At 53.1% G+C, this 11,517-nt stretch overlaps 1 protein-coding gene across 4 annotated transcripts in view; it reads right to left on the bottom strand.

The window, feature by feature from the left end:
* The window catches only part of AP2B1 (adaptor related protein complex 2 subunit beta 1), a 77,004-nt gene continuing 65,487 nt past the window's right edge, over nt 1-11,517 (bottom strand). For all 4 annotated transcript variants that reach the window (XM_068656023.1, XM_068656020.1, XM_068656021.1 and 1 more), the window contains 4 exons: nt 9,797-9,881; nt 8,951-9,037; nt 1,570-1,724; nt 1-508 (listed from right to left, as the gene is read on the bottom strand). In XM_068656023.1, the coding sequence (XP_068512124.1) occupies nt 434-508; nt 1,570-1,724; nt 8,951-9,037; nt 9,797-9,881 (402 nt within the window). In that variant the 3' untranslated portion in view covers nt 1-433. The remainder of the gene's footprint in view (nt 509-1,569; nt 1,725-8,950; nt 9,038-9,796; nt 9,882-11,517) is intronic.

Here is an 11,517-nt window from a genome sequence, read left to right as displayed (position 1 = left end):
TGTTTTTGACAATTTTGCCTTGTTTTAATGAGCCGACGTGGTTTTTGCTTTTTTTTTTTTTCCTCCAGTGAGCAGTATTTTACAAAATCAGAACTACACCTAAAGCCATTTAGAAAACACTGAACATTGGCACAAAATGGAGAAGCCCACGAGAACGGACAAGGAGTGATGGGCAGGGGGTGTGGGAGTAGTCGAAGCAGTGGTTACAAACTCAATGGACGCTAAAAATACCAAAGGGGTTGTTCCCTATCATCGTTAGCACGTGGATACTAATTGCTACCTTGTTTAATCAGTGCCTTTGACTGAAATCCTACACATGAATACAGCTGCTTCCAGTTACGAGTGCTTTTTCTCCCTGCACCGGCGGCAGAGGAGGACTGGGGGCCCCTTTCTCCCTCCTCCTCCTGCAGGGCGAGGCACGGGCTGGCCCCCGTCAGTTCTTCAGGATGGCATCGTAGGCCTGGTAGATGTACTGGGACACCTCGGGAGCTCGGCATTTCAGGGAGAGCTGCGGAGAGAGGAGGGGAGCAGAGGTTAGGGGTGGCACCGAGGAAGGCAGGAGCTTTCTGCTGAGCCCATGAAGGCAACTGAGCTACACCACGGGGGGGACAGAAAATGGATGTGAGCGGTCACAGTCACCCCAAATATTTTTTCTGGGAACTGCTTGCTTCATCACTACCATATAAATTCTTTTTTTTCAGAGCTTGCTGCGAGAGATAAGACGCAAACGCCCACTTCGGGGTTCCCAAATTCCTTACCAAAAGCAGACAGCTCTGTGGGCACGAAGTAAGGGGCCGCCGTGCCCGGCTCTGTGACAAGGGACGTGCCCTCACGCTGTAAATCACAGCGCCATGCCTGAGGGTGTGTTTGCTTACAACACTGCATCTGTCAGGACTGAGCAGAAAACTTGGATGTCGCCCCTCTCGAAAGCGAGGACTGGGCCAAGATCACTGTGGTGGCATCAAATCCTCGTCGTAAACATGTTGAAGCACTTGCCATCGCCTGCTTTCCCCCTCCAGCTCTCCAAGACCGGGGATTTCTCTTAAAATTCCTGGTGGGAATTCCACCAGGTGAGAAATGTTTTAATAAGGGGATGCAGATCCTCAGAACAGGAGTAAAAGGAAAGGGAAGGGCTACAGGGGTGCGCGATGCCGGCCAGACAGCACCTTCCCACCAGCCCCAGCTGATGCCAGCACGAGCCCAAAGCGCCTCCGACGCCCAGCCAGCCAGGCTCTGCTGCAGGAGCCAGCAGGGCATAAATTTCTTCTTGTTTACTAGAGGGGGAAGGGTGTCCTGGCAAAGCTTTCTCGCTAATGTCTCTTGGCTTTATCTCTGGGTAACCTTGGCAAATGAAAGCTCGGTGCTGAGTGGGCATTATCCCAACCCGCTGGTAACAGAGCAATTCTGTTGTGTATCGCTTTTTTTCCAGTCCAGTAGGAATTCCTAGCCCCTGGGTCAAATTAACAGCATCTGCCTGAGAACAAGCACAGGAGGCACAGCAGGGAGAAACCGCTCAGTGCTAGGTGAGGGAGAAGGAGCCCAGCCTGTGCCGCGTCCCCCCGACCTCACCGTGTAGTTGGGGTTGCCCGGCTGAATGCGCAGCTCAGCCAAGATCCAGATGCCGTTGGTGAGCTTCAGGGACTGGTAGAGCATGTCCTGGCCCTCCACGTTCCTCTTGGCGATGGTGTACACGTTGTTGTTCTGCAGCTTGCTGGAGACGGTGTCTTCAGAGAGAAAAAGGAAGAAAAACACATCTGTTAATTCAGATTCATCATCAGTGGGGACAGCAGAGCCCAGAGGAGCGTTCCCAGGATGCAAGCACACAAGGAAACGCTGACTTCTGTCCCGGAGATTTCTCTGGGGACAGGAGCAGCTATGACAAAGAAAAAAGTCCTGTTTGCTTCCTCGGAGCCACCTCTTTCTTTTCAGGCTGTGATCCTTTGTTAAGTATTCACCAATCTTGCAGGGCTTTCAGTTATGTGATCCTGGGCAGGGATCAGGAGAACTCAGCACCTTGGCAAGGCCGAGATTCAGCAGCTCGGAGGGTACGAGGGCTCTGCTGTACCTACAGCCCCCAGCAGCCGGCAGGCTGCCCCAGACGAGGGCAGAGAAGGAAGATCCCTGCTTGAGGTGCACCTGGGTGCCTGGTTCCAAGGTCCTGTGCCAACCACAGCAGCTCCCTCCTGCTTCCCCCTCTTGCTCATAGAGCAACATTTCTTGTCAATACAACGTCTTATGAAGTAATTAAAATCCTTCCCCTATTCCCCATTACCCCCATTTTATATTATTATTTTTTTAAAGTAATCGAAGAGTAGAACCCCGCTGCCCATCTGCTCCAGCACAGGGCTGTGACAGAGTCTGTGTGACCTCGGCACTCACAGATGTATGATTTCACCTGCAGAACTGCATGGACATGACCACGACACACCTACTTCCAAGGGACATCACGGAGAAGCCAGAACAGAAGCAAATGCACAGAACACGAAGCCCCAGCCCAGCAGCCTCTGGCTCTTGGGATGGTGCAGGGCAGGGCGAGCCTCAGCCTTTGGGTGCCAGCAAGGGGGGAGGTTACAGGCTTGGGGGGGAGGCTCAGGGACGGGCACCCTCATGTCACTGCTCCAGTAAATTCCCATTGCTGAGAGCAGATACCCGTGCTGCTGTATGGAGGGATTAGAGAAGGGATAGCTGGGTCTGCTCACACACCATGGAAGGGTAAAAGCAGCAAAGGGCCCTATAAATCCATAGGGTGGTGCACAGACCTGCTCCTCCCCGGGCAGCCCCAATACCCCATGGCCATGGGGTGGCTCCGTGGGCAGCCCGTGACCCCCTGTGCTCCCCGAGCTGCAGAGCGGCTGCGTGCGGGTCGGGTGCAGGCATCCAGCTACCCAGACACGCTCAGATTTAGGTTTCCTCTCTTCCCCAGTTACTATGGAAACTGGCAGATATAAGGAACTAATGAGATCCTTTGCTTAAAAACCCTCATTCCCTCTGTCTCCTCCTCCCACCTCTACTCCTCCTCCCCACAACAAACTCTGCCAGATCAGGGCAGCGGGCACCGTGGAGCCCTCTGCTCGCAGGGAGCCACAGCCCGGGCACGATGCATCTCATCCATCGGGGAGGAGGCCAAATCCCATCTCCTTGGGCCACCCCAGCCAGCGAGAGCTGCCATGGGGCTGTGGGAAAGCAGGGCGTGCTGCCCGAGTGCTGGCTCACAGAGCGCATCCTTCTTTGCGAGGGACAGCAGTATTTAAGGGGATTTGATGTTTGATGTCCAATTTCAAGGGGCTGTGGTTAAAGCTCACCGCTCGGAGCCCCTCTGGACACCTATTTGGGAAGCGGAGCTGCTGGCAAGGGTTCAGCGCCCTTCCTCCAGCGATCTTCATCCCCGAGCAGAGGAATCTCATCCCTGGGGAGCGTGGGCACGGGGTCGGAAGCAAGGCTGCAAGTGGGGAAGTGAAATTTGGGCAGCTGTGGGGCTGCTAGCCCACCACGAGGCGTGCAGCAGAGGGGGTGCAGGATGTGAGACGGGGCCACGGAGCAGCTGCTTTATGCCAAAGCCTTCCACTGCGTGCCTGCACCCCGTGCCATTCCAGACACTGCTTCTGCTGGGGGCAGCTCCTCGCACAGGGGCTCTCCAAGCTCCAAACGGAGGTGATTTCTCCCCAACTCCTCCTCACAGCCCCCTGCGGGCTGTACCCTGCCTGTGGGGGTACAGGGAGGGAAACTGAGGCGGGTCAACTCCTAGGACAGCCTGCTTCTGCCTCTGTCTGACCTCAGTTATCCCCAGCAGAGCACATGAAATCCCACCAAACACACCCCATTTCAGCCAGGTGCCTGGAGCAACGCTGTGCTGATGCTCGGGGTGCCCAGCACCTCCTGCCCCCTCCTCCCAGCACAGATTTGGGGACCGTTCCTATTGCCTCTCGCCCCGAGAAGCTGCAGCAGCAGCAGCTCCCATCCCTCCTGTGCTAGCGAGTGTGGGGATTTGGGATTTTGGAAATCGGGCAGAGTTGCTAAGCAACAGTGCCAGGCTGAAGGCAGGGCCGCTAATGCCGTGTGACAGCGCAGCCCTTGAAGGCAGAGAGCTGCTGGGAGCGGAGAGCTGCACCCAGCTCTGGACGGGGCTGTGGCTCCCCATCGAGAGCACGGCGCTCAGCGAGGCCCCGCAGCAGGCAGGGTTAGGGCTGGGTGGTGCTGCCAGGCACACACGGCCCCATCCCGCAGTGCTCGGGGACTGTGAGCCACCCCACAGCCACGCGAGCCCTTCTGCAGGCCGGCAGTCTGCATCCAGCCTCGCTGCGCAACTTTCTGCAGGGCTTTTTCTTCTGGTTCAGTGCTCCTTGTCACATTTGGAGGATACAGAAAGATTTCCCCATCCCCACTGCCAGAGAAGCGGACGACATCAGTCCATCTTTCAGTGCTGGTTTTCTTTTTGAACAGCATTTCTTATTACCCTGCCTCAGAAGAGCTTCACTTTGCACCCAACCATCCAAGATACCCAGCTTAACACCAACAGGACACCTCTGAACACGGACCTTCCTCCACGGCACTCTGCAACGAGCACTGGCTGGCACAGAGGAAAACTTGACCCTTGCACCTTGTGCTGTGGTGGCTGGAAACATCCCTGCTCCATTCCTAGCAGCACCCGAATGGTTCTGAGCAGCCAGCTGAGGCTGCATCCAAACACCAGAGGGATCTGGAGACTCGGATCCAGTGGGGAGACACTTGGGTCGATATTATGACAGCACCTCCATTTCCCAGGTAATAGGGTTCTTTACCAAATGATCAGGGTATGAGATCCCCACATACCTAAACACACCTGAGCAACTTGTTTGTTCCAGCAAGAAAATTCCATTTCTTGCAGCCCTGGCCTTGGAGCATCACTTGGGAAAAAACGAATGACCGCCGCGTACCGATAAAGCCCCGTTCAGCTCCAAGTACCGAATTTGTCATTTCACACCAAATTAAGGACCAGCAATAAGGCAGCAAAACCCAAAGTTGCTAGAACTGCTGAGCAGCACAGCGACTAATTAGCTCCTGTTTAATGGCATTCAGGCTCCATGTGCAAGTCAGCTTGTGCTCTTTCACTCAGTGCGCTTGAGTAAGCAAAATTTAAAAAAAGAAAATCATCCAGCTAATCTGATTTGCATATCTTAGCCTAATGTAGTGGTCCTTTAAAATTTAATCAAACCGAGCACGTTGAAAAGCAGCGGAGAGGCAGCAAACGGAGCCTGAGCGCGTGTTCGGTTGCAGGGGAAACCTCACTCGGCGCAGCTGCACCGGCAGCACCCGGATTATCGGAGCCGTAGCAGTCTCTGAATCTATTTTCAGGCACGAATGACACGAGCGCTGGGTAAAACTGTCACAGTACGAGCAGGACTCGTTAGCAGTCATTAGGATGATTTCCAAAGGAAAAAGTGCTGAGGACGTTGCAGTTTTGGGCCCTTCCCAAACGCTACCAGGGCCTGCTGCTCGTGCTCCCCGCCATCGAGGGGGACGCCACTGCCTGCTTCTTGCACTAGATCCCTCTTTTTGTTTAAGGCAGAACAATTAAAGTCAGCTCTGGACTCGTAATAGATGAGATTGCAGGGGTATAACCATGACCTTGCGTTTTCATTGCAAGTTGTATCTGCATCCAGCTTTCTCCACAGCACTATCATAAGCTCTTCCTAAAGAGGCAGATGCATGAAACGGAGCTCTGATCGATTCAGGATGTGCAGAGCATCCCAAGCACACCCTGGCCCCACAGCACAGCTCCAGACACTCCTCCATACAGCCCCAGCCCCAAAGAGCAGCCTCAGGACCACACCAGCTCTCACTGCTGGGAACCCGAGCCCAAATCCCTCACCCAAAATTAAGCCCTCATCCCTCACGGAGTCACTGGAGATCGTGGGGTACCTCCAAGGATCCAGGGCTTGCGTATTTTTGGAACAAAGATGCTGGGGAAGGGCTGGGAGCAGCAAGCTGGGACTTTTTCAGGGCTCCTGCTCCTCGCCCCACAGCCTGGCACCTTGCTGTAGATTTCGGCTGGCGGTGCTGCACACTGCTGCCTGCAGCAGCCAAAATTTCCCAGCTGCTCCGTGCCCTGGCATGGGGTGAGCTGCCAGGGCCACGAGCCTTTTCTGCCACCCCCGTTCCAAACCATCAAAGCTCCGGTCAATCCTATTTGGCTTGCCTCGTGGGCACAGGATGAGTCTTCTGCCCACAAAGGCCTCGGAGCAGGCTAACACAGAAGCACCTCCACCGGCAGCCCGCGTGCCCATCTCCTTTTTGTCTGCAGGAACAAAGGAAGGAACCCGGGGAAAGTGCTGCCGTTCCCACAGGAGGTGTTGTAAGGTGGCTGCTGCAGCGTGACAGGCAGACAGCCCTGGATGTACACAAAATTCGTGAGCTGCCTTCTTGACAGAGAAAGCCTGGCTCCATAAAATCCCTGTTCCAAGCTCGTTTTCTATTTTTAATTATTATTTTTTAGTTACTTAAAACTTCAGTTTCCCCACTGGGCTACGAGACCCAGCACCTTCTAAATTTCAGCTGGGAGTCACTGAAAGCTGCAGACTTTATTCCGCACAGCTCTGCTCCAGCAGCTGTTGTGTACCTTATTTTATGCGGTGGTACGAAAGCTACGTGTGATTATTTCAATTATTTCAGACCTGCCAACTGCCCTGGCCGAGAGCTTCATTCTGCTTGGGCATCTCCCACAAGGAAGGCTTCGGCACACAAATCCCTCTCCTCCACGAGGAGCAAGTTCCCAAAGATTTTTATATCCCACACCAATTTGCTATTCGCAGAAGAAAGAAACAAGGTGCCTTGAAAGAAGGTGATTTGAAACAAGGGATCAAGATTTCAAGATTGTGAATTTTCCAAGATTACTGCCCTGCTGCAGCGTGTGACCAAGCAGGCAGCGTTGCTCTGGCACAGCCCAGCTGCCAGCTGGATTCAGCTTTCATCAGAGCTCACCCCGTTTACTTTGCCTCCACCCTGGTGTGCACCAGGGGACACTTCCCACGGTACAAGGAGCCTGAGGGTGCTGGAAGCCCAGCCCTCACCAGTTTTTGGGCACGCCTGATTATTGCAAAGACAGGCGTGGTGCTCTTCAGATGGTCTGTGCCAAAGGAGGTCACTGCTTAGGTGGAAGGCGAGCAGCAGACTGCGTCAGGGTTGCACCAGCAGCTGAACACGGGGACTAAGACAAGCACACACGATCCTCCCAGCTTTGCCTCCTGCAAGCTCTTGGCCTGCTCCCTGCCAAAGCCCAGGTGGTCAAGGAAGGAAACAGCCCACAGAGCTGCAAGAGGGAGGAGGTGTCTGCAGTGGAAGTACAGGAACAGAAACTTCAGCTGATGGAAGCATCTGAAATCTGTTGGTGAGACATGACCCACTTTCTCCCGCACGTAAGCAAGAGGCAGGCAGACCCTGAGAGCTCTGGAGCCTCCAAGTGCTTGGCCCTGCTCAGGAGAAGCCCCACTTCCAGGGTGCTAGCTCCAGCACACACAGCTCTGCAGAGAAACCTCCCGGTGTGAGCCACTAACGTGGTCTCCACTGAGCATCACCGACTAGAGCAGGCTGGGCAACATCTGCCCTCTGAATGGCAAAGCCCCCTTGTCTCGGACCTGCCATTCCATGGTTTTTTTTGTTTTTTTTTTTTTACCATTTCCTTCTGGAGGGAGATGGGTGCATGGACCAGGCTGTGGGATCACCTGGCCACCACCCTGCCAGAGCTCATCCTCCCAGCCTTGCACATCTCCTCACAGCCACATCCTCTGCAAGCCAGGACCACGATACCCCAATGCTGACCCAGAGAAGCTACCAGCATTTTTGATCTGACGTACAAAGAGCTGGGGATGGTGCAGCGAGGGCATGGCTGGAGCAGAAGGCATCAGGGACGGCAGCGCTGCAGTGCAGGGGGAGGCAGTGCCAAGCATGGTGGGGAGCAGAGGGAGGGCTGGGGGAGGTGCAGAGGTTGTTCTCGTCTGAAACCCCACAGTGAAATCAAGTCAGAAGGTTCAACAGCTGCTATTTCCCCCCCCCCCTCTTGCGTGCTCCATCTTTTATATTCAAAAACAGTAATAATTATGAGTACAAAGAGACCCATGGTTTCTTTCTGCAATTGAGGCAAGAGGGTGCTCGTTGTGTAATAGCAGACACGAGAGAATAAAAAGGTTACGGGGTTTGTAATCAATAGGGACACTTTTTTCCTCTGTGAAACACAGCAGCTTTTGGTAGAATCGCTTGGCTCCCGTCCAGAACCTCTCGATACGGAGCAGAGCTGCTAAGCTGGCCACGTTTCACTCCCTACACTCCCTCATCCTGCAGTAGTAAGGTCACACCTGCAAGGAGAAGGCTCGCAAGCAGGGGCAGCTAGACACCTGAAGGCAGAACGAAATGGGATGGATCACGATCAGGGCACATCCAGGCAGCAGCTAACTACAGCAGCTCAAAACTCTTCTCTCACACGGCCTGTCCTCAGTACATGGCAGAATATTTTTGCAGTGGCACGTAGCATTACTCTGCCACAAGAGAAAGGCGAAAGCAGATGCTGAAAGGTGAAGAGTCCAGCCCGGGATTATGTAGCTGGGTAAAGGCAGGGCTGGACGACACTGCCTGGCACAACCAGCAGCAGGACAGGATTAAGCGCAGCCCCAACGCAGCGTCTAGCTCTGTCTAAAAGAGCAGCTTACAGAGCAGAGTTATAAAGAGAATAAAAGAATACAAGATGCAGACTGAAAGGAAGACGCAGACGGGTGAAATCGAAGACGTGGGGCTTCAGATGTGCTTTCACAGACCTAGCTACGGACCTGTGCTTTTATAGCCCTGGGATGCAGGGCTCACAGGCTGCTGTGTTCCCAAGCACAATGCCCAGGGCCCTGCTGCCCATACGCACTGCTATTCACAAGGAGAGGATCAAAGGTGGGTCTCAGAGCTCGTCCCGCGGCAGGATTAAGCTACTCACCGGCATTCAGGTGGCAGTCTTTAATCTGGAACTGCAGCTCGTTCTCGTTTGGAATGTCCTTCCATGTTGCGAGGAAGACCTGGCGCTCTACAAACGAGAAAGACAATCAGCACCCCCGGCCCCTCGCAGGATTAGGGCATTAATTAAATCACTGCAAAATGATACAAGGTAAGGACACAAAAGGCTTCGTGGTCACATTTTGCCCTGGTGTGGTCAGATGCAGGATTTGCTTCTAAATGACCTGAATTGCACTGCAAAAGCAGCAAAGCTTTGGTGGTTTTCAGACCCCTCCTCCCCCCAAATCAAAGACAGTCTGTGAGCTGCTTACAAACCAAGAACATGGGGGATTTGACAAGAAGGAAGGAGACCTACACATTTAGGATTATGTTACTGTCAAAGTTAAGATGCTGCTTTTCAAGCAGCCTCCCATCCAATTCAAACAACAATTTAGTAAAGAACAGGCAGCTAAGTGCTACAGTGAACAGTGCTACGTGTGAAAGTGCTGCTGGGACAAATCCTGCACCCATTTGAGTAAACCAAACAACAACAACAACAAAAAATCAGGAAAAAAACAAAATAGAAACTAGTCTCAAAGAAAACAGATCCACTCCTCGTCTGGCAGGATCAGAGCAGAGGACGCGGGTCCTGAAAGCACAGCTACTGGAGTCGCAGGACGACAGGGAAGAGCTGTCAAACCTCCAGTGATGAGTTTGGGCTGTGGAGCTGTGCTGCCATGGATCATGGCCAGGCACACGTAAATCTCAGCCACGGGACAATCGTGCCCGGCTGGGCGCTGTTAGTGCAGCCTGGCTCAGGGAGGCTGCCCGCAGACCTGAAAGCACTCACCCATTTTGCCATCCTCTACGAAAAGCACGTTGAGAGGAATTAGGCAGCTGAAGTAAAAGACATCAATGTTGTTTTTCACAGCCACCTGTTACAGAAGAAACGGGGGGGTTAAAGCATCTGTATTGCCTGGAAGTCCAAAGGGGTCCCAAGATTTTACAGTCTCGCCGCCTGCCCGTGCCCTTGCAGTGCTCCCCTAGCACAGGGCAGCTCTGAACACGAGACCACCTGGAGAGATGTTGCTGAGTGGAGTTTCAGACAGATCAGTCCCACCCCTCGGTGCCCACTCCATTTTCACTAAAAGCTGCTCAATCTTCTCCTGGGAGCATTTCACTGTGCTGCTTCGGAGCCAATTGCACTGATGGGGTCACCGCCAGCATCCTCACTCTTTTCTCCTCTCCCTTCCCTCGCTTCTTCCACCTCCCGAGGCAAATTCCTCTGTCCTAGCCACACACAGCTCCTAGCACGTCTGTGATGTTGCACAGGAGCTTCTCCATCACCCCTCTTTTTCATCTAATTCTTGCAATTCCCCAGCTCCACCTCCCTGTGTATTCCTTGTTCCTTAACCCCAGCTCTCAGTCACATCTGAACATCCTCGACGTCTCACAGCCTGGTCATTCCCTAGAAAGCCTGAAGCTGATCCACTCACTGCACCTTCCTCCTAGCATTTTCCCAGTCTCCTGCCTTAGTTAAAGCTGCGTAGAGAATGAACGTGTATAGAAAACATGTGCTGGGTGGTGATTCCTGGAAGGAAGCTCTGCTATGGAGCAATCAGGGAGGTTAAAAAAAAAAAAAAAAGAAGAATTTGACAAAAGACTTAATTCTCAGTGTTGTTAAACTCTGCCAGCCAGGGAGATGCACTGCACTGCCTTTTATCACACAAGCTTGCCACGTTACCAACTGAACTCTGCCAACACCGAGAGCAACCTCACTTTCAGTTTTCCCCAGGCTGAGAGCTGACGGTACAGCAGGAGCAAACGGGAGGGCTGAGAAAGTGCACTGTCATAACATAGCAGAGAAAACGTGGCTCTGGGCTTTATTCCTATGCCTCTCACGCTCTCCTTGCATCATCCTGCACAGCGATAGCCTGTCACGGGAATACAGTTCAGCAGACACCTGCCATCGCTTGCAGTGAAGGCAACGTAGGCTGGAAGAGAGACCTGGAACTGAGGTTGCGTGGGGAGGAGCCTTGGCTTTCAGGAGCCATTTGAGCTCCCACTTCCTTTGAAAAATCCCAGAAGGAGTTCTCCAATTTGTCACCCGGCCGAAACACAAACCAGACCATGCTGAATGCTAGGCCAAAGCAATAAATTTGCTGCTACAAAGGTTTATGCCAAGGCAACCTCCATTCGCATTAAATAATTACATACATTAGTGTTCTGCTGAGCAAATCGATTGTGCCACAGCGGCGGGTTTAGAAAGGCACCCCCAAATGTCTGTAAAAATAGCTGAGGGTAGACAAGGGAGGGGAATAAACCAGAGAATTGAAACCTAAGTCAGCACACAAGCCAGAGGACAAGGGGTAGGAGATGAACACCCCATACGAACTCTTCCAGCTGTTGGGAAGGTCCCAGAAGTGCAAAGAAGAACAGAAAGGCAGATGTGACAGCCTGTGAGGTTTCTGCTCTCAGCCATCACTAAAGGTAGTAGCTTATATTTAATTCCCCAGCGCAAATCAGCTTAAGATGGGATTAGTTTAAAGCCTACTGAAACCATGTAAATTA

The sequence above is a fragment of the Anas acuta genome, chromosome 19, assembly GCF_963932015.1.
Source record: "Anas acuta chromosome 19, bAnaAcu1.1, whole genome shotgun sequence".
Classification (NCBI taxonomy): domain Eukaryota; kingdom Metazoa; phylum Chordata; class Aves; order Anseriformes; family Anatidae; genus Anas; species Anas acuta.
The sequence above is the reverse complement of the archived record's forward strand: the minus strand, read 5'-3'. Positions and strand labels throughout refer to the sequence as shown.